The following is a 23,701-nucleotide window of genomic DNA, read 5'->3' as shown; positions in this document are numbered from 1 at the left end:
CTGCCAGTCAGTCTAAACCACTGAGCCTCTTGGGCTTGCCAAACAGAAGGTCGGTGGTTCGAATCCCCGCGAAGGGGTGAGCTCCCGTTGCTCGGTCCCAGCTCCTGCCAACCTAGCAGTTCAAAAGCATGCCAGTGCAAGGATATAAATGGCGTTTCTGTGTGCTCTGGTTTCCGTCACGTTGTCCCGTTGCACCAGAAGCGGTTTAGTCATGCTGGCCACATGACCCAGAAAGTTGTCTGTGGACAAACACCAGCTTCCTCAGCCTGAAAGTGAGATGAGCGCCGCATCCCATAGTCGCCTTTGACTGGACTTAACTGACCAGGGGTCCTTTACCTTTACAATATTGAGCAAGGTGAACTAATGGTCTGAGTCAGTTAACGGCAGCTTCCTATATCCCTATGTCATGAAAACCACAGAAAGGTTGAGATGTGTTTGTAAATCCCCATTCTAGCATGGTTATATTGGTTTGTTTCAAACCTTGATACAGGAATGCATGTACTGTAAGTCGTGCAGTATAAGGAGAACATATCAACCAATAGGAGCAGCAGAGCTTACAGGGCTGGCATCATTCTATAGTATTATTAGCCGGTCTCTGCCTTCTTCCAGGGTACAGCCCCTGCTCCTTTTGGGGCTGGTTGTATTGTGGGAGCACAGCTTTCCTCCTCACCTCAGACTCTACTCTTTTGTTGACTGTCCCTCCCTGAGGGAGTGCTGTGTCCTCAGGCAGCCTCTGGCTCTCCCTCATTCCCACAGTAACTGCAGAGCAGCAGGAAAGACTCGCCGATGCTGAAGTCTCAGCAAAGCAGATTTATGAATGTTTTGATAGTCAAAAACTTGTATGTACTTGAAGGGCGAACTGACAAGCAAGCCTTCCACTGCTTCCACTGTATAGATTATGAAACATTTTCTGCAAAAACCCAAACTACTCTTTCTTATATGAATAAGCCATTTCACATAACAAAAGGGAACAGAAGTTTTTCAGTCAGCTCTTTCTCTTTTATATACACTGTATATATAAAACTTGGGAAGTTAACATTTGTCTTCTTTAAGAATTTTCTCCATTCTCTGGATTCTTAGTCTAACTGTGAGAAGGCTGATGGTTGTCTGGTGCTGTGATACCTGAATAAGCCCTGATTGATTCAGTTTTGCCTATAGACCATCCAGTTTACAATCACATGGCAACAAAAAATAATTGACACAGGAGGTGGCTGATCCAGTTGGTATATAAAAAAATTGATTCTTTGGCTGCAGAAAATCCTGTGCTCAGCAGTAATGCACTTAAAATATTAACAGGAAATGCCTGTTTAGCAAATGCAGATTGACAATTCGAATACCATGAGTTTGCTCGAGTCATAGCTTCTTTATAGCCAAGAACAGGACAAATAATCTTCTGACATTTGGAAGAAGAAGGGGGTTGAAGTGGGCTTTTGATTAAAAGGCCTTTTACTTGAAAATATATACACATGCAGAATACAGCTGAAAAAGAGAGGCCACAAAAGAAAACGACAGAAAGACAAAAAGTGACAATTCCATATAGGCCTGGTTGGCAAGGCATCATAAGCCAAACCATGGCATGATTTCCCAGGACGCTGTGAATGTGCAGGCGCGTGGAGAGGAGACCACAGCTGTTTAACTCCTCCCCGTCCTCTTTGCTCTTACACCATGAAGAGCTAAGCCAAAGTTTGTCTTAGTGTGTTGCCTGAACCTGGGCTCAGAGTTCTCTCTACCTCACTGATCACAAACTGTAACCAAGCCCAGAGCAGCAAAGCAAGCTGTGAGTGCCTCTCTGAGAAAATATTCACATCATCCCAGTAAGCCCAAGTGTGGATTGTTGTGATGTGCAAACAAGGACAGTTTCCGAGTTACAGGACTGCTACCAGGCAAAAAGGATGGTATTGGTGGTAGTGTTCATGTATGTATGTATGTATGTGCATGCGTGCCTGTGTATAGGTAGGTAGAGGTGTGGAGATCAACTTCCATGGAAGCAGGGGTGCCAACTTTAATAAAATATTGGAGGGGCCGGTAAGCCCCACCACACATAATTGATCACAAGATGCAGCATGCACACAGTATTTGAATGGTAATGCCCATCATCTGTGTCAATCTATCAGGGCTGTGAATGTCCGTAAGAAGTGCTGCCGGGGGAGATCCAGCACAATTATGTGCATGTTTATGGGAATGAAGGGTTTTGGTTGGAGTAAAATCTGTGGCTTGGGTGTCCTGATACCTTTCTTCAGACTAGAAGAGGAACTCTCTCTCTCTCTCTCTCTCTCTCTCTCTCTCTCTCTCTCTCTCTCTCTCTCTTAAACATTCCCAGGAGCATGTTCCTGTCCTTGAAAAGTTTGAAAAGCAAAGTCATTGTTTCCTGAGAGATATATACATAAACGTAAGGCTGCTGCCATGGGCAGCAATGGAAAATCTTTGCGCTATCCAATTTCTATCCCTCTTGAAGCTGAGGCTGATTTCAGAAAGATTAAGTGATAGAAGACTAAAAGACGCCATTCTGCAGCTGGACTAGCAATCTGTCTCCTTTCAACACCCTCACAGGACAGCTCAAGGCAAGTGTGGACCTCACAGTTGACTACTGCTGAAAACCATTCGTGATGTGGCTTCACACCCTCCTCCATTGGAAAGACAAACAGTGGCAGCAACGGGAGCTGCAGGGGTTGTATCATATGGTTCCACAGCAGTGGGGGGTAATAATGGGGTTATCCTACTGTTGGTGACAGAAGCTGGTCTTTAACAGCATGAGCAGTCAAGGCCAAACCAACTTTTGTTCAGTAGCCACATCTGACCCCCCCCCATGGTGACACTGAGCATGTGACCGTGAATTCCCATAGATCATTCCTCTCCCACACAAAGAACAAACACAAACCACCTATTTGAAGATAATAGTCCCCTTTTAACAACATGGCAGCTGCGCAGGATGTACCCCCCAACACTTCTCAGTGCATCAGTTGTGACCTGGGACGGCTCCTCATCCAGCTGCAACATGTTTTTGTACTTGTTCAATGAACGCAGATTTATTGTTGGTCTTCTGTTGTGCACTGCCATATTTTCTTTCTTAATGTCGGTGCTATAGAATGTTTTGCAAATAAGTAAATAAAACAGCTGACTGCCTCTGGAAGAAAACATGCCCAACTTTGTCATCTCTACTAAGTTGCATGAGACAGAAAAATATTGGAATCTCCAGTAAGAGAGATCTATGCCTGGACACAGCCTTCCACTGGAGTAACCAGGCTTCCTCCCCGCCCCCCCAAAAAAATTGGCTCTGTGGGGATCAGGACAAATAAAGGGGGAGGAGAGGGGGGCATCGTTCCATGGGGTAAGCTGAAATGCATTCCTGATGGAACAATCAGCTTAACACAACCTTGAGTTCCTCCCCTTTTCTTTTCATGTGAATTCTCAGTTGCCGCTGAACACTGGTTACATCTGAACGTCTAAAATGAAATGGCTTGAAGAAACAAACCTGAGAATTATTTTTTTTTAATTCACAGAATAATCATCACCATTCCATATACAAACAGTTGCTGAAGATGGCAACTTTTCTTCACCCTCAGCAAACCATTAAGATTTCTGGCACCAGGTCTACAAAATGCAACGGAAGTTACAAGAAAAAAAAAATATATACATGTAAAATACATTATGAAGTATTTAAAAATAATGGCATTTACATTTTGAGAGAGATTTCCATCCATTGCCCAGTATTCGTGGGCAGATGCTGAGGGTCCCAGTGTCTTACAAGGGTCCACTCCCCCAAGTCCCCTGTGGCTGCACCTCGCTGCTATCCGTTTGCTCACTCAGCCATCCAGTTGGGCAAGTGACATTGAGCCAAGGAACAGCAGCAGCTATTACCACTCACTAACTGCCCTCTCCCAAAAGTGGCAATGAATACTGTTCCTCCTCTTTCACCCAGCCAGTTCGTTTGCTTGCCAACCTCCAGCCCTATGGGAAAGTGAGCAGGAAGCAGCAATGGTGTGTGTGTGTGTCCTACCTTAAATATCTTGCCCAAGGAACCCCAAACTGTGGAACAAACAATTGTACAAGGTTTGTACTTTTGGGGAGGAGGCCCTCATTGAGGCAGGATTGTTTCAGTTCTCTTATGTGTATGAGTGTGTATATAAAACAAGCAGCAGTTCCTTGCAGTACCTCCATGGCTGGTGGAAAGTTGCTTAACAGAACAGGAAGCACACACATGGATTCCTCAGTGGAAAAGGAAAAGGGCTTTTTATGTTCTAGTACAACACGTCATTTTAGGGGGTGAAATTTAATTTTGGCAAATTAAAGTTTCCGTTTGATGAAGAAGCACATAAACTGCTTTGGGGGGGGAGTAATTTTACTGTCTGTCACAAAGGGCAGCTAGGCAAGTAACTATGTACTGCCAATCAAGTCGCAGCATGAGAAATACTGTGTATTTTGTGAAAACTACAGTAGCCGCCATTTTCAGTGACTGGTGGGGATGTGAGATTTCTGTGGCTGTGAGAGGTTGGAAACCTGGATGAAGGTGGTGTAGGTGGCTGTAATGTATGTGAATCATCACCCCCTTTCCTAGAAAATCCAATCTATATACCACTGCAAGTACATTTTACAGTTCCCATGACAGGTTCAGCAGAATCCATTAATAACAGAAGGTATCAGAAAGGATGCTATGCACTTTTCCAGTGGCTGGAATACAGTTGTATAAAACAATGCAGATATCTAAAGCTGCTCTCATGAGGATTAGCTTTCCTGACCTCTTCAACAGGAAAATTTACTGAAGACACATGCAAACAATCATCCTTTAAATTAAAATCTTTTTTGAATATTCTCTATCGCTAGCAAATAAAAAAATCTTCCAGCTAACAGCCTTCACCTGTGGAAAGAGACATAGACTCTAATTTAGAATTTGCTTCTTATAAATTTCAATTGAGATAGGTATAACTGCCCCCCCGACCCATGAGACAAACCAGAATAGCATTTGACTGTGAAAGCAAACCACTTTAGCAGTCAATCCAACAATAGTTCTGCTAGGCTACTTAAAAGAGGGAAAGGAAATTTTTAGTCCTGGCTCCTTTAAAAAGTCAAGCATCCTGAGAGAATTTTAAGCCTTTGTTTTGAACATATGCCTGGATTTGTGATTGGGGCTTTGAAGAGATTTTTATTTCACACTTACTCATTCTCTTGAGATCACTGCAGGGTGCCCCATGGAACAGTGTTGATTTAGGATTTAGAAACTGCAGGGAGAGGGAGAGTCAAGCTCCTAACCCAGGTGGCAGCTATTGAGCTGACAATGCCACAAATCTAAGAAAGTGTTTATTTTAGTAACCTTGGATAAAAACGAAAGAGTTCTGTTCCATTTTAAGTAGATTCATGGTGGCAATGCCCACTTTTGAAATAAAACACAGGAATAGATTTGTACCACCGCAAAAGGCCTAGGGCAGGGATAGCCCAATTGGTGCCCTTCTGATGTTCCGGACTACAACTTTCAAGCTCTGGCTATAGAGCTGATGGGAGTTGTAGTCCACAACTTCTAGCGGCTTCCAGATCTTGGAAACCTCCAGTATCATCTAGTTCCGGCTTCATTGTATTTCTCCCTGTAGCTGTACTCCTCTCACCATGCCCACCTCATATACTCTGATTCCATTTCCTGCTTGTACACAGCTATTAGTCAACAGCAGAGTACCATATCATTTTACAATACAGAATGTAATTATAAAGCCACACAAGCTGACTTTAAAAATGCTTAGTTTGGATCTAAGAGTCAAATGGGTTTCAAGAGGGAGCTATGTTCTCAGACGTTGGGTGAAGGCAATTCCTTTTGTTGTCAGAAATAAGCAAAAGATGGCCCTGGGGTTTTGCTGAAGAGCAGGCAGATATGTTTATTATTTTCAGATCTATGGAGAACCCCTCAAGCTGCAACTAAAATATCTGTGTTTGCAACGCACAGAGCTTCTCTGAGTTGCCTACACAGAAGTCAATGAAGGAAGCAGGAGGCAAACAGAATGCTATTTTCCAGTGTTGAACGGTAGAATGGAAGCCTTTGTGGAACAAGTTGGTCATCTTTCCTTCCAGAACAGCAAGTGCCTACAAGTATATTAGCATGACAATGGATGCAGCCTTAAAAGAGGAAGAAATAACTAATTTGGGTCAGGGCCATAGCTCAATGACACAACATATGCTCTGCAAGCAGAAGCTTCCAGGTTCGATCCCTGGTTTCTCCAGTTAAATAAAGAGCAGGAAATGAAAACGATGGACAAAGCTGAGATACTGGAGAGTTGGCTGCTGGTTAAGACAAATAGTACTTGGCTGGTTCGACCATTGCCCTAAAGCAGCTTCTTATGTTCCTACTTCAAGAAAAAAAATCTGCCAGAAAGGAGGAGAGACTTGAAAGTGCTCCCTGCTATGATATCTACACACCAATAAAAAGTCAGTTATCTGAATACTGATGGTACTAACTACACAGGAAGATTGGTGGTGGAAGAAGCTGTCTTATGGCACACTTGATGCACTTCTGGTCACTAACAGTGCAATCCTATGCACGTTTACTCAAAAGTAAGTCCTACAGTCCTCAGTGGGCCTCACTTCTAGGATAGTGTGCATTGTTTTGCAGCCTGAAGCTCCACAATTCCATGAACTTCCCTATTCTCTGACCTCAGTGCTTCCTGCCATGAAGTCACATGGCACTGCTGCTCAATGTAAACAGAACTCCCTTCTAACCAAACCTTTATTCAGCCACTTCCAACATGTTCTTCTACTGATTCCTCACTGGCCTTGCAGACAACTTCATTGTCCAGAAAGTGGGAGAAGCAACAAGAGGAACAGCCATTTTAGATCTGGTCCTAACCAATGTTGATGACCTGGTTAGTGGGGTAGAAGTGGAAGGATCATTAGGCGCGAGTGATCATGCTCTTCTGAAGTTTACTATACAGCGGAAAGGAGCAGCCAAGCATACTAGGACTCAATTTCTTGACTTTAAGAAAGCCGACTTCATAAAACTTAGGGAAGTGCTGGGTGAGATCCCATGGACAGTAATACTAAAAGGAAAGGGAGTTCATGATGGCTGGGAGTTTGTTAAGAGGGAGATAGTAAAAGCACAACTTCAGGCAATACCAATGAGACGGAAACATGGAAGGTGCCTAAAGAAGCCAGGGTGGCTATCTAAAGAACTTTTAACTGAGTTAAGATTAAAAAAGGATGTGTACAAAAAATGGAAAAGGGGGGAAACCACCAAAGAGGAATTCAAACAAATAGCCAGCACGTGTAGACACAAAGTCAGAAAAGCTAAAGCACAGAATGAACTCAGGCTTGCTAGAGAGGTTAAAAGCAACAAAAAAGGCTTTTATGGGTATGTTCGTAGCAAAAGGAAGAACAAAGAAACAGTGGGGTCACTCAGAGGAGAAGATGGTGAAATGCAAACAGGGGACACAGAAAGGGCTGAACTCCTCAATGCCTTCTTTGCCTCAGTCTTCTCCGATAAAGAAAACAATGCCCGACCTGAAGAATTTGGAGCAAATGATTCAGCAGAGGAAACACAGCCCAGAATAACTAAGGAGATAGTACAAGAATACTTGGCTAGTTTAGATGTATTCAAGTCCCCAGGGTCAGATGAACTACATCCAAGAGTATTAAAAGAACTGGCAGATGTGATCTCAGAACCACTGGCAGTCATCTTTGAGAATTCCTGGAGAACAGGCGAAGTCCCGGCAGACTGGAGGAGGGCAAATGTTGTCCCTATTTTCAAAAAGGGGAAAAGAGAGGACCCAAATAATTACCGCCCAGTCAGTCTGACATCAATACCAGGGAAGATTCTGGAGCAGATCATTAAGCAAACAGTCTGTGAGCACCTAGAAAGGAATGCTATGATCACCAATAGTCAGCATGGATTTCTGAAAAATAAGTCATGTCAGACTAACCTGATCTCGTTTTTTGACAGAATTACAAGCCTGGTAGATGAAGGGAATGCAGTGGATGTAGCCTACCTGGATTTCAGCAAGGCATTTGACAAGGTGCCCCATGATATTCTTGTAAAGAAGCTGGTAAAATGCAGTCTTGACTATGCTACCACTCAGTGGATTTGTAACTGGCTGACTGACCAAACCCAAAGGGTGCTCATCAATGGTTCCTCTTCATCCTGGAGAAGAGTGACTAGTGGGGTGCCACAGGGTTCTGTCTTGGGCCCGGTCTTATTCAACATCTTTATCAACGACTTGGATGATGGACTCAAGGGCATCCTGATCAAATTTGCAGATGACACCAAACTGGGAGGGGTGGCTAACACCCCAGAGGACAGGATCACACTTCAAAATGACCTTGACAGATTAGAGAACTGGGCCAAAACAAACAAGATGAATTTTAACAGGGAGAAATGTAAAGTATTGCACTTGGGCAAAAAAAATGAGAGGCACAAATACAAGATGGGTGACACCTGGCTTGAGAGCAGTACATGTGAAAAGGATCTAGGAGTCTTGGTTGACCACAAACTTGACATGAGCCAACAGTGTGACGCGGCAGCTAAAAAAGCCAATGCAATTCTGGGCTGCATCAATAGGAGTATAGCATCTAGATCAAGGGAAGTAATAGTGCCACTGTATTCTGCTCTGGTCAGACCTCACCTGGAGTACTGTGTCCAGTTCTGGGCACCACAGTTCAAGAAGGACACTGACAAACTGGAACGTGTCCAGAGGAGGGCAACCAAAATGGTCAAAGGCCTGGAAACGATGCCTTATGAGGAACGGCTAAGGGAGCTGGGCATGTTTAGCCTGGAGAAGAGGAGGTTAAGGGGTGATATGATAGCCATGTTCAAATATATAAAAGGATGTCACATAGAGGAGGGAGAAAGGTTGTTTTCTGTTGCTCCAGAGAAGCGGACACGGAGCAATGGATCCAAACTACAAGAAAGAAGATTCCACCTAAACATTAGGAAGAACTTCCTGACAGTAAGAGCTGTTCGACAGTGGAATTTGCTGCCAAGGAGTGTGGTGGAGTCTCCTTCTTTGGAGGTCTTTAAGCAGAGGCTTGACAACCATATGTCAGGAGTGCTCTGATGGTGTTTCCTGCTTGGCAGGGGGTTGGACTCGATGGCCCTTGTGGTCTCTTCCAACTCTATGATTCTATGATTCTATGATCCTGACTGTACTGTATAGAAAACTGGTGGGGCCACTGGCCTTGGTCCATTATGGAAAAAGGTCAGATGCATAAACCATTATGCTGATGGACAGGAATGAGCAATAACATACTAGCAGGAGCCAGGAAGATGAGAACACATATTAATCAGCCTTTTAAAAAGCCTTTTGCAAAACTTGTAGATCCCACCACCCCTCCTTCCAACAAGACTGACTCAACAAGACTGCGCTGGTGCGGAGCTCCGCATCAAGAGTCCAGCCTTGGCAAAGGCATCCACTTTCACTTTTCCTTGCTTTCTTGGGTGCCCAAAAAGAATAATCAGACCATGGACCAAAGGAACATTCACAGCTGCCCTTCCACCCAGGATTTAGAAGACTAATCTCTACAAGAAGAAAATGTGGCGCATCAGCCTTAGTTATGGAATTTGCTGCCACAAGATGTGGCGATGGCAACCAGCAAAGAAGGCTTTAAAATTCACAGGGGGTAGGTCTATCAATGGCTATTGGTCATAATGGCTAAATGGAACTTCCAGCTATAGAGATAGTATACTTCTGTATACCAATTGCCAGAGGTGGAAACGGGGGGAGGGGGCCAGATTATTGCCTTCATATCCTGCTGGTGAGCTTCCCAGAAGCATCTGTGTGGCTCCTGTTCACAGCAGGATACTGGACTAGGTGGACCTTTGGTCTGACTAAGTCAGGTTGGTCTTATGTACTGCTGTACCACAAAGCTGGTCTAGGGTCACCCTGTGACCTCCCTGCCTTTAAAGGTAGTTAGGGGAAAACAACACCTTCCTAACAATGCACAGGTCTCTGGACTTGCCAGTTCACCAGCTCTGCACACTCTCCCTTGCCAACTCCAGCTGGTCCCTGTGTAAACTGCCCATCATTTCACAATGGCCTGTGCAGAAGTTCATTCCGGGATGTAGTCCCTGAAGGAATTGAAGCTCAGGCTCCTGCCACCCGAGGCCAGAGTCGAGTTGGCGTGAATCTTCGGGATCTTTTCCATTAGTTTAGACACTGCTCGCCTCTTGAAGGACCCTGGGGAAAAATGACCCTGCTTCATCAGCTCATTGTATAAAGTGTTGAAAACCACCACCGTCTCCTCATAGCTGTCCCTGGTAGAGATCTCGTAGAAAGGATGCTTCAGGGCCTTGGAGAGGTTCTCCCCATCCTCAGAGGACACCATGCGGTCAAACTGCAGGTCCTTCTTGTTCCCGACAATCACGACGGGCGGCTCTCCACTCGTGCTGCTCCGCTTTGGGCTGGAATGGATGTGGTTGATGAGGAAGCAGAGCCTCATGACTTCATCAAAGCTGCACCTGTCAGTGACAGAGTAAACCACAGCAAAGCCATCTCCCCACTTTATCTTCTCTTCAATTTGTAGAGAGTCCTCCTCCTAGGACAGAGAGACCAATCGCAAATCTGTATAAGCATGGCACCTTCTTTGCAAAGACCTCACAACATCTGTACCCAATGACCAATGGTGGTTATGTACCCCCTTTCTGGTCACTGGTTCTCCTCTACAGATTGAATCTTTCCCCACCCAGCCCACTTGACAGTTGTTCGGTGGTCATCCAGGTCCCAGATTTGGTCAGCCACAATTCATCTACTTTGGCCAATAGAGACAGAGAAAATGAAATGATAAACTCACAAGTGGGACCTGCAACAAAAGGTTGTAATGTGAAGAACTTCTGTTCAAGTCCCCAGCTACTCCATTCCACGGCCCCAACAACAATCTACGCCCAATGGGCATCCTCAGCCATCATGGGCTGTTGGGTGTTTTCCCCTAAAGTTTGTTGTGCTTCTGCAAGCCTCAGAGTTCCCCTGCACTTGCCAACACCTCCCCCTACATGCAAAGCAGATGCTCTGTAACTAAGCTCCCATCCTTCCCTAACAGTCCATGCTACATTCTGTCTGTGTCTTTAAAATGGGACAAGTTAGATTTAAATTCAATTGTGCAATGTTGCTCAGGAAGGGAGAGCAGTACAGTTGTGTCTAAAAGTAACTTACTTGGAAACAGACATTATTGATGCTTACACTGAAATAATGTAGGCATTTATTTATTGTATGAGGACATGCTACCATTTTATAATGGCATTGTGATTTGTTGTTATTTTTATTGATTATAGATTAGTAATTCCTAATTGTAATTGGTAAGTGCAAACTGTTTAATTATTATTTGCTGATGTTTAATTTTACTGTTTACTATTAGAGTCTAATGGATTATTGAATATTGCTTTATTTGATATAAGTTGTTTATTTTAAAGTTATTCTGATTTTTTAAAATTGGATCAGATTGTTTCTATTAATGCTTGATGTTTTATTACGTTTTTATTTGTGTTGGAAGATGCCCAGATGGGCAGGGTATGTATGTATGCATAAATAAATAAAGATAGATAGATAGATAGATGATAGATAGATAGATGATAGATAGATAGATAGATAGATAGATAGATGATAGATAGATAGATAGTAGATAGATGATAGATAGATATAGATGATAGATTGATAGATAGATAGATAGATAGATAGATATAGATAGATAGATGATAGATAGATAATGTCCTTTTTCCAGTAACATGTTGAGACTTTGCCAAAGTAGAGATTTGAATCTAGATCTTCCTGGTCATAGTCCAACACTCTAACCATGTAACCAGCACATTGGCTCCTTTTTATCGGAATAAAAGTTACAGCAACTATGTGAGATCAGTCAGTATAATTCCAGTAGAGGGGTCAAGGCTAAGAGACACTGGCTGGACAGTAAGTTCACAACTAACACAAATTTGCTCCTGCAGGGCTCCCCACGCTGCGGATGTCAGCCCGGCGCGAGGGGCGCTCTGCTTCAGGGTGTCCTTCGCGCCGGGCGGCAGGCTGCTATCCGCAGCCTAGACAGCCCTGCGGGAACTCCCGCAGGGCTACCTAGGCTGCGGATGTGTTCCCGAAGCGCCGGGCGCTCTGCTTTCAGTGCGCCTGGCGCTCCGGGAAGCAGGCTGCTATCCGCAGCCTAGACAGCCCTGCGGGAACTCCCGCAGGGCTGCCTAGGCTGCGGGTGTCTTCCTGAAGCCTGGAGAGCGAGAGGGGTCGGTGCGCACCGACCCCTCTCGCTCTCCAAGCTTCAGCGAAAGCCTGCATTCGCCCCATAGGACGCACCCAGATTTCCCCTTCATTTTTGGAGGGGGAGAAGTGCGTCCTATAGGGCGAAAAATACGGTAGGTAAGGGGACATCCAGCTTCCACCTCCACCGCTTTATTATTAGTTTATGTTTCTGCTTGAGACCAATGGTTCATCTTAGCACAGCATCCTGTTCAGCACAGCAACCAACCAGATGCCTCTGAGGTTTTTAATGACTGGAAATGTTTGTTGTTGCTTTGCGTCTGTCTTTTTATATAGTTTGATTCTATTGATATTGGATTTGTCTACCTTGTCTAAGCAATGCTGAAGGCCTTTGGACAGAAAAGAAACCTAGAAATACTGATTAAAAAGACAACAGCAAAGTAAGACTTGAAGGTAAGAGCCCTTTCCTGCTACTGTTTCCCAGTAACTGGTATTCAGAGGCATGGTGCCCCTAGAAGCAGAATATAGCCTTTATGAATAATAGCCATTGTTAAGTCTCATTCTTTGTGAATTTATCTAATCCCCTTTAAAGCCATCTAGGTTGGTGGCTGTTAAAACATATTGTGCCTGTGAATTCCTTAAGTTATCTCTGCACTGGGGAAAGAAGTGCTTCCTTTTGTTTGTCCTGAATCTCTCGCCATTCCGCTTTACTGGATGGCCCCAGGTTCTGATATTATCAGAAAGAGAGACAAAATGCCTCTACTGACTTTGTCCACAACAGCCATAATTATATGCATCTCTATCATGTCCCCCCTTTACTTGTCTTTTCTCTCTCCAAGATAAACAGCCTCAAATTTTATGGCCCCAAATTTTATAGCCCAAGCCCTCTGGGAAATTTTGGTGGCTTTTTTCTGGCCCCTTCCCAGTCCCCTCGTTTTGAGATATAGTGACCAGAACCTTACCTGTCCTGCTGTATCAAGAATTTCAAAATGCACCATCTCTCCATCGATGACAGCTGTGTGCCTATAAATCATCTCTGTGGAACATAAAACATGTATGAGAAATCCCTTGGCATATGCGCAAAGCAGAATTAAAAATAAAAGCTAAAAGTATGCTGAGTGGAGAGTGCTCTCTTCCTTTGTCTGCCCTCCTGGTTCTGCTCACAAGCAAGTACACAGCCCAGCATGAAAATCCCCCTACACGTCTTGCACTGCTGAGAAATCTTATGCACCTGTATTTTTTTATTAACCTCATCATTAATTTTTATATACCACCTTTCTATTCGAGAACTTCCAGTGCAGTTTACAATCAAAATATAAAACTCAAGAAAACACCATAGCCTGCTATTGAACAGGTAAAGTCAGACGGCAAAACTCTTCAAACCCAATAATTTATTTATTTTTAAAGGATTTTGGTGGGCATCAGGTGAGCCTTCCAAAGGAGACAAGTGGGGTGCCAAAACAGAGGAGCCCCTTCCCAAATGCCCCCTGCCTCACCTCAGACACAACAAGGGCTCTCAGAGAAGGGTGGGATGTAGAAGGAGAGAGGAACTAAAAGGAGCTCTCCAGAAGGAGAGATGAAAAGTAGATTGGGTGTGTGTGTGTGTGCAAATGGACAGAGAGGTTTGTAGTATGCAGGCTGTTACCTGCAATGGCAGCTGGCCACACTGTGACTGTGGATAGAAATATAGCCCATCATCACTGAAAGTTCATTATGAGCCCAGCCTCCTAAAGCTTCAAAATGAAGAGATTCTGGGACTAGTCTTGGTGGGGTGGGGGAAGGACCATGACGGTAAAGGGAACTTTGCCAGTGACTTCAAATGAAAGCGCACCAGTTGTTCTGGCAAAACTCAGCCCAAGGAAGGCAGAAAAGGCCACCTAGTGAACAAAAGATGCCCTGAATGGCAGCTGTGCACAGCAACATATTTCTTCCCAGACATCTTGTTCTCACCTTGAAACCTCACATGCCCTCTAACTATGAAATGTCCAGGCTCCCACAAGCCTTATTAAGTCATCTTGGCCTCGAGGGCTATTCTTCTTCTGCTCAAGATCTATGTGTTGATAAAGGAGCCTGTCCATATGCACTGTGGATTAAAGGGTGGGGACGTGCCATATATTGTCTAGTCACATTGTGAGGAGAATAATACACCCAAAGGCAGGCAATTATGCCTCTCTGTCAAAAGGAAAAGAATAAAGGTGATTCTCTCTCTCCCTCTGCTCACCCTCCCCACCCACAGCCCTCTCTGAATTCTACAGATCAGCCAAATTTGTGCACAGTGAATTCTGTGACATGCCATGCAATCCTATGTATGCTTGCTTGCAAGTAATCCTCACTGTGTTCAATAAGGGCTTATTTCCTTAAAAAAAAATGTGTGCATAGGATTTCAACCCAGCCCAAGAATAAAAAATGCTGAACAGACAAGACAGAAATGGCAAGTTGCTTTTCAGCTGTGAGGGGCGGAAAACTCTGAAGAAAAAGAAGAAAACATCAACAAACCTTTTTAGTAACCATTCAGGAAACTGCAACCCACACGATGTTATTCCCACACCATCCTCAAAAGGCCAGATGGACTAACAGCATAACCTCTAAATATGTAACTCCAAATGGAGGTGTTTATGTTGCTATTACAACAACACAGCAGGAAGCCTTACTGAGGGCTCCAGTATCCCAAACTAGTTCCTGTTCGTTCTTCAAGCCCAACACTTCACAAATCACTCCATCTCTTTTCAGAGTTATCAGCTTCCAGCTCTGTCCAAGGCAGGCTTCTTTGCCTTGTTGAAAATGCAGTAATTTCAGGACACGTGCATGTTATCTAGGTACCTGATCTGAAGAGTCTGGAGGTTGGGGGAGGGATAGCTCTTGCTTTTATGCAGAATACCTCCGCCATCAAAGAAAACAAAAATGAGGAAATGTAGGACTGAACAGGTATTAATCTAATTTTCCACGAGTTTCTCCCAAATTGACAATTGGGGTGTGGTGGGGGTGGGATCCCTTGCAGATGGGAGACTGTCAGCCTCTCTAGGCTAAATGACAACATGTACATAATGACCTAAATTTTCAAAATGACTAGTGAATTGGAGGCAAAGTAGGCTTTCTGGGGAACTATGAAAGGATTTTCAGATGGTGCTTTGCTCTATTATTATATTCAAAGAACAGACACTCAGCCCAGTGGAGATTCAGCTTGATTGGTCCAATATCAAGGCATTTTCTAGAATGTAATTGCTTGGTAAATGGAGCAAGATGGCAATGGAGAAATGAACAAAGTGCTAGGTACTCTTTGCACTAAACCTTCAGCTCACCACCATAGCATCTTGTCCAATCGTTGACATTATTTTCACCAAGTAGAGAGTCCATTGATGCTGTATGAAAGTAGTAGCACTAGTTAGCCTCCCCAATTCCATCATAAGAATATAGGCTGCTGCCTTATAATGAGCCAGACCATCTAGCGCAGTATTATCTAACACTGACTGGTACCAAATTTTCAGGTTCTCAGACAAAAGTCTTTCCCAACCATGCCTAGAGATTGGACCTGTAACCTGTTGGATGCAAAGCATGTGCACTATCATTAAACTATCACCCTCACCACTTCCTTCAAACAGTTTGTATTTGAGAGCTAAATGGCAATTGCTCTTGGTGCTGGAGCCAACTCTCCATCATAATCATAATCATAATAATAATAAAATAAATAAATAAATAAATAACAACCACTCTGAACGTGTACAAGAGACATAAGCCAGAAGTGAGACTTACCTAGAGTTGGGTCATAATCACCAATAAATCGCTTAGTGATGAATCTCACTGTCAAAGCTTCATTGGAAAAAGGAAAAGGAAACATGATTAATGGAATAAACCAATACAGAAATAACAATAGTCTACAGCAGCCTCCCACAACCTGATGACCTCCAAATGTTTTGGACTACCATCCCTCTCAACCAGCATGATTCGTTGTTGTCAGGGATGACATCTAGAGGACACCCAGTTGGGAAAGCTTCACCTAGAGAATATCAAAGCACACATGACCAAGGAACCGATCAGTGGGTGAGTCTTAAGGACAAGACATATGACTGTTGGCAGGAGGTTTTGGGGACAACAAATGAAGATAATGAAAGGGGTGCACTTCCAGGTAATGGGCTGGAATAAACAAATGCATCCTCCTCTCTCTCTCTCTCTCTCTCTCTCTCTCTCTCTCTCTCTCACACACACACACACACACACACACACACACACACACAGGTGCACTTTCTTAGAAGCTTCCCACATGAAAACTGAAGTGGAATTTACTTTTGAACAAAGTCCTGTGAGCTTATACAACTCCAAAACACACATAATGTCACAATGAGCATTTCAATGAGCATTTACTTTGGAAGTAAACAGATAGAGGCGGCAGGGTGGTGGATAGAAAAGGCAGCAAAGGACATGTAAGTGCCAGATTTCCTGGGCTCCAAACTTTCTTTTGAGCAGCTTGGAATGAGCACAAGAAGCACAATGGTGGCTCATTCTCCAAAACTCAGGAACAGTCAGGGGTGGAATGTGGTGGGCAGAAAGGAATGTGTGAATGCTACCAGGGGAGCCATGTGGAGGCTCACTGCACAGTTCAATCCAGCGCTCCCACATCCTTTAATCTGGAGCTCTTCCACGAACGGCGTGTACAGGTTAATTCTGACATTGCATCTGCCAACCAGTGTTTCTTAAAGCACATGAAGGGAAGTAGCCATCATTCTCTCTCTCAGATACAATATTGTCTCTCTCACAGAGACAATAATATGCAAGAATGAGCCATGCCTCTTCTCAAAAAGCTAGCAAAAGCCTTCTCTGTAACCCACCCAACACCTAAAATTAAAATATGGAAGCGTGGCCTCAGAAGCAGCAAAACGTCAAGCCAAGACAAATAACATCAGGGTGGGGAAGGGGGTACAAGTCAAAGCCTGCAGTGAAGATACAGCATACCCTCTCAAAATGAGGGTGGGAAGAGTATTTCAAATGAGGGCGAGAATGGACAAGGCAAAGTTGTCAGTGCAGGAAACCGCCTTGACTGCACGTAGCCTGCAGCCCTTCTCTTCCCTGCTCTGCAAGCTAACCAGATGCCTTTGACAGCGAACATGCCACACTCGTGACACACACCCACACCCCACAGCCTTTATGCCTGGGAATCTGTACCCATCACTCTGGGGAGAACAGGAGGAGATATTTTGGTATGACCCTTTGCTCGTCCCCGAGGGAGATTGCCTTGTTTCCTACTACACAATATAAGAGTGAGTCATGAAAACTTAAGGTCTTCTTTCCATCATTATAGCTGGGTAGGCAGAGGGAGCAAAAATAAAACCATTTGGAGATAAAACAAAACAAAAATTTTTGTTTTGTTTTGACTATGGCAGACCAACACGGCTACCTATCTGCATTTGGAGATAATTTTTATTTTCTCATGTGCACCCACTCTCTGGTCTGTCTAAAAAGAGTGTGATGTGGGATCATCTTATAGACCAGGGTAATGGAAAACCTTTCATCTGGGATACCTTGCTTGCCCCTAAATTTCAAATCCCTTTTGTGCTGGATTAATTTGGTGCAAAAGGCATCTGCTGAAGCAGTAATTTGGCCCAATAGGGTCCTTAAAACATTGTGGTTCTCTAGTCTTTCTGCTATTGTCTTATCTCCCAGCATATAAGAGATTCAAAGCTATAAAATCTAAGTAAAAGTATAAACTGTAAGTAACTTACAAAGGAAATAAGCACTGGACCCATCAGAATAACAGTTTCCATACACTCTTTTTTTTAAAGAAGGGGGGAAAAGGACACCATAATTTGAACATAATTTGCCTTGTGTGGGCAGCTTTAGTAATCAGGAGTCCTTTCATATTCCATATAGCTCATTCTTCTAAGTTTAGGGGTAAGGAAAAAAGTAAACACACACCACAGACCAAACTATCACTTACAGCCAGAGAGAACACAAAGGACTGGATTATCCAAGCACTGGTTATCCTTCCAAGTACACATTCAGAGAACTCTGTACAGAACAGCCAGCCAGCCGGAGGGAAGAGTTGCAGACAAAGATAACACACAGGGTTGGGAGGTTAAAGAATGTAGGTGGTTTTGGCAGAGGCTGAGAGAGGCAGAAAAAGAGATGGGTGGGCTCCTGTTTGTGAAAAGGAGATGTGGTTATGGCCCAGACGAAGCACAAACTCTGTGGGTCCCCATCATTTAGGGAGTAACTTTAGAAATAAGGTTCCCATAATGAAAGAGCTACGGTAGCTGCATGGTGTTTGTTTCTGAGCCAAGGACAACAGAGCCTGGAAATTCAATTGAGAAAATGCTAATAGGACCCACAAGCATGTTAAGATCTTGCACACCCTCGTATTTTAAGGACCATCTATACACACACAAGACCAGTTGCCAGCAGAGGTCTACTTAGATGGCATACAATCTGCTTCATTCACACATCAAGTTTGGACAGTAATAGCTTGGGATGGAGCTTCTCCAGTAGCAGTCCCAAACCTTTGCATCCTCCGTCCCACAGAGGTTATGCAACTTCTTGCATTGATATCCTTTTGGAAAGGTTGTAAGACTTCTTGTTTCGTCAAGTTTTTTTGGCCAGTTGAGGTTCAACGTTTCCTGCTCAATAAACCCTTCTTCATTAAGCCGGGAGAAAGCGCTGGGGCTCTATGCTTCCCGCCACTCCTCATAATCATCCTCCAGGATAAAGCTGTGGCTTTGGAGCCTAGTTGGTAAGTCAATATTAAAACATAGTCCCCCCATTTAAGACATGACGAGACTAGGATCACAGCATCCAAGTCAGTGGAGGAGGTCAGGATGCAAAGGAGAAGTGTACAGACCAGACAGCTGTTCCTGGCTTACAAAACCATGGTTTAGGGAGCCAGAAATGTTATACAGTGCATCTGAAAAGGCCATACATGTTTATTATATGTTTTAACTTTGTTATTAATGCTTTTGTCTTTCAGAGGATTTTTTTGTAAACTGCTTTGGTGTTTTTGAAAAAGTGGTATAAAGATGTTTCACTACATATATATATATATATATATATATATATATATATATATATATACACACACATACAGTATATATTTAAAAAGCCCCACAAGATGTAGCAATAGCCACCACCTTGCATAGCTTTAAAATGAGTTTAGACAATTTTTTAAAGGCGGGATGTCAAGCGTCGGAGGCACAAGAAGGGAGAGTGCCATTGTGCTTGTGCCCTGCTTTTGTGCATCCCATTAGCATTAGGTTGGCCACTATGAAAACAGGATGATGAATTAGATGGGCCACTGGGCTAATTCAGCAGGGCTACTCTTAATGTTTTTAGGGCTCGTGTCTTGTTCAATTTCAAAACTTTTCTGCAGGTAGTAAGAGGTAGAAATATCACTGGTTTTATCCCAAATGTCCAAAAGCACATCAAAAGAAAGGTGGTGATGGTTATTATGCTCTCCTCGTGCAGCTGGCCCTGCCCTTAGGTAGAGGGAAGCAGCTGCCCCAGGGAGGTGACTTTTGAGTGTCAGGGAAGGGCAGAAAATTGTTAACAAAGCATTGGCTATTATTCTTGTTATTCCTCAAAACTGTGCTGCCAGGGAAGGGGAGAGGTACTTGTGGGACAGTCACTTGTGGGACTTTCTGCCTCAAGTACCAAAATAACCCAGCTGGCCTTAGATACCACACATCTTACCTAGGGTGGATGAACAGCACACAATTTGTCACAATACCACAGACTACCACAGGTAAAGATGTTAAGGGTATGTACTGGATGGACTCAGCAGATTGACATTTTCTCCACAAAAAGAAAAGAAAAAGGAACACAACAGCCTCAGGAAATGTCAGGACGTGTCAATCTGCTGTCCTTTCTAGGTAGCACAGAGCAACACCAGCAACAATTCCTCACAAAAGTTGCCAACGGTTCTTTTTGTGAACCCAAGAATGCATAATGTACTGTAATGGGTTTTACTTATTGTTTTATTACCGCATTTGTTATGATTAGTGGATTCTACAGCACCCTAAAATCCAAAAGGGAAAACAGGCAGTATAAATTTGTTGTTGTTTTTAAAAGTAAATATAAAAATGGCTGGAGGGAAGTGACTCATCACCAGATTAATCTTTCTTCCATCCAGAACACCGTGTCATACATCTGCATATATAGCTCAATATTTAACATGATCCTCTCCACAGATAAGAAATGTGCAGTCACGAATTCATTACCAGAGAAATTGGTGCTAACACATCATGTGAAAAGATACATTAAAAATCAGGGCAGCAAGGGGCATACATCACCGTTACCAATTCACACATATCACTGGGTTTGTTTGTTTGTAAAAAAAGCCGTAATAGATGTTGGCTAAGCAAGATTTCTTATTAAGAATGAGACATAAATCTGTATCCGTGATTGCACTCATCTATGAAGCAGCTACAGGTATGGGGAGCCAATGGGCAGGAACAAACATCTTGCCTTGCCCAGGAATACATGCAGGAGCTTTCCCTTCAGGACTTTGGGTTTGAGGGGATCTTGGTGACGTACCCTCTAATAAGCCTTCACCTGTAAGGCTGGGCTCTGGCAGAAGCTCTATTAGCCAGTGGTAGCAGTCCAATCAGCATCAGGCAGCTGAGTCTGCAAGCTGCCATTTTAAACAGAGTGATGTGGCACAGTGGGCACTGACCGAAATCAGACAGTGCTGACTTAAAGCACTGGATTTTTCATTTTCTAAACATTTAATTTCTAATATATACAAAAATACATGGTGAAACAAATATATAATATCAGAGCCGGCTTAATAATGAGCCAAGGTGAGTCAGCGACAGGATGGGAGGGGCGGCAGATTTGGATCAATTCAAGATGCTACAGAGCACTTGGTAGACCTTGCACACATAAACAGTGACAGGATGGGCACTAGGGCCCAGGAGCAACCAGGACTCTATCAAGCAGCGGATTGGATGACCACTAAACAAGGTCCAGGACATGCCCAGCAGAGTGGCAGCTAAAGTGACTAATAGTTAAGCATCTGCTCAGGCAGTCTGCTGGCATAAGGAGGCTGCAGGCAGCGCCCTCCCAGCCAGGGGAGCTTCTCTGAGCTTTTATTTCTCATATTGTCTTTTATGGTTTTAAAATTAGAATTCTATGGAAATGCAATGTGTAAGAAGTAAACGAAGCAATCAAATGAAAATGAAAACCAAACAGCAAAGCACATTACGATTGCTACAACAGACAGAAATGTTATTAAGTGGTCCGTAAAGACCCTCAGCAATTTTCAAGTGGTCCTTGGGGAGGTGGAAAGTTTGGGACCCACTGCCCTAAAGAACTGACCCACCACCAAGAATGGCCAGTCATGTATCATCAATTGTGTTGCTGCCCTTCTTACTTTATGTGCTTACTGAAAGTAATATGCTTTTTTTCCAGCTTTAGTGGTGGAAGTGGGATTTCATGGGTAACATTTGAACACAGATTTTGAATTTATGTTTCTCCTCACAAATTCCAAAGTTATAAGTGAGAAATATGATTCATGCAGCAGCAACAAGAACACCCCTTGAAACCAGACAGCCCAAACTTGGTATTTGTTTTTAGCATTTGCAAAAAAAGTAATTTCTTTATGCTTACTGTTTTGCCCTCCAACGAGAAGGCCCATGGAGACTAACAATAAAACATACATTAAAAACGTGCAAATAAACTACACGGTGAATAAAAATATTGAACACAATGTGACACTGCAAGAAATTGAATACATTTGCTGCGCTTTCATGACAGCTGCCTGAGGCAGCTGCTTCACTCTGCCTAATGGTAAGGCTGGGCCCTGGGGGAAGTTCTGGATCAAGAGACAGCCCCAATGGCAAGCTGTATGCTCTAAGAAGTCAATTTGGAAGCAAGGGAGGATGCAGATATTCAGCTGGTGGTGGAGACTAGATAAAGGGGAGCCCCCGAACCCCTCATTCCCCATAATTGCATCACCACAATATTCTGCCCTATAGAAAGGTATATTCAGTCTTGACAGTATGGCAGAGCAAAAAGAGGACTCAAAGGAAAACATCAGGGTGAGGAGGGTCAGGCTTAGTTCGAGAGCAATTTCTAGAAATAGCTATGAAATGACAACCCATGGAGTGCCATATTACAGGTGAGTAAAGCAACAAAATGCAGCAGCCTGTAATTACTTGCATCTTTTAAGGATTTCACTGGCAAAGGGGAAGACAGTGGAACAAATCAATCTAGAGTTCTGGGAAGTGCCTCCTTCGATAGCAGGAACTGGGCAGACTCCCAAAGCTAAAGTGCATGGGTCTATATTAAGAACCCAATTAAACAGATTAAAAATGTCAAGGGGGAAAAACACACAACAACAGAAGGCCCTATTACAAGGAAGGAGTCAAGGCCAGAGAGGCGGAGGTTGACACGGAGACCTGGCCCAACTATTCATCTTGAACACGAGCAGAATTTGCTGCAGGTAACATTTAAAGAAAGTATGGTGTGGGCGCTGATGGATAAACCAAACACTTAATGGTTTTAGAGGCAGATCAAGCTGGGGTGCCTTTATAAACCGAGAAGCCTTTACAGAGTAGATTAGCTTTGGTGACTTACTTCTGTTCCCTTCATCCTACTCTCAAGAGCTCCAGGCAGGTGAAAAAAAACACCTTAAAAGTATAATAAATCCAACTATCTAAGTTATATCCTATTACCAAGAGCCTCATAATAAACGAAAGCCTGTTGAAAGAGATCCTTGTGGTTAGATCAAACTAGTGCCCTTAGGGTTGCCAAGTTGCAACTTGGAGCTTCTTCTGCTCACCCTCCCCACCTGCACCCCATCCTTGTACTTCTCCAAACAAAGGTCTGGTCATGTCAGACTCATATGCACATGGTTAAGCAAATCCAATGATTCTGGGAAAACTGCCCAGTGAGAGAGGGTTTCTGCAGCAGAATAAGTCCTGCTTCTGGAACTAATGGAGAAGATTCAAAGGCCCACACTGGCAGGGCTCCTTGAACCTTGCTTGCCAAGACAGGTAGGGCCAAGGCAGGCCCACCCATGAGGCAGGGTGAAGCAGCTGCCTCAGGTGGCAGAAATGGAAGAGGCCCAGTGAGCACCCTGAAGCTACCCACACACTAGTCCTTGCAAAGTTTGCCCCACCCTGCCCCCACCCACACATGGCAGTGTGTCTTTAGAAGACAGCTTTGAAGACTGAAAGCACATTTTTACTAGGAGTCAAATGCGGTTACAGAGTCCGTTAACCCAGAAATAGTGCTTCAGGTTAAGAACTTTGCTTCAGGATGAGAACAGAAATCGTGCTCTGGCGGCGCGGTGGCAGCAGGAGACCCCTTTAGCTAAAGTGGTGGTTCAGGTTAAGAACAGTTTCAGGTTAAGTACGGACCTCCGGAACGAATTAAGTACTTAACCCAAGGTACCACTGTAATAGTTATTAAAAACTGTTAGATAGAAATTTGTTACAAGATAACATGCCATTTAAAAGCTACTTACAAGTCCAGTCTTTATGTATGACTAAACCTTTTCAGCTAGAGCAAACCTTCCTCAGCCTCGGCCCTCCAGATGTTTTGAGACTACAATTCAA

The 23,701-nt window shown here is 43.7% G+C and overlaps 1 protein-coding gene across 2 annotated transcripts in view; it reads right to left on the bottom strand.

The window, feature by feature from the left end:
* Positions 1–3,473: 3,473 nt before the first annotated feature.
* LOC310748552 (ras-related and estrogen-regulated growth inhibitor-like) overlaps positions 3,474–23,701 on the bottom strand; it is a 28,928-nt gene continuing 8,700 nt past the window's right edge. Inside the window, exons 2-5 of one of the 2 annotated variants that reach the window (XR_014541343.1) lie at positions 15,912–15,968; positions 13,124–13,197; positions 9,114–10,503; positions 3,474–6,747 (exon numbers count right to left, since the gene is read on the bottom strand). Coding sequence is in view for 1 of the 2 variants with exons in the window: in XM_083584403.1 (XP_083440529.1) it covers positions 10,018–10,503; positions 13,124–13,197; positions 15,912–15,968 (617 nt within the window). In the remaining variant the exon portion in view is untranslated. Of the gene's footprint in view, positions 6,748–9,109; positions 10,504–13,123; positions 13,198–15,911; positions 15,969–23,701 lie in introns of those variants that run through there. The other variant, XM_083584403.1, reaches the window with a different exon arrangement.

The sequence above is a fragment of the Podarcis filfolensis genome (assembly GCF_964270895.1).
Source record: "Podarcis filfolensis genome assembly, chromosome: 1".
NCBI classification, from domain to species: Eukaryota; Metazoa; Chordata; class Lepidosauria; order Squamata; family Lacertidae; genus Podarcis; species Podarcis filfolensis.
This window is presented reverse-complemented; position numbering and strand designations above follow the sequence as displayed.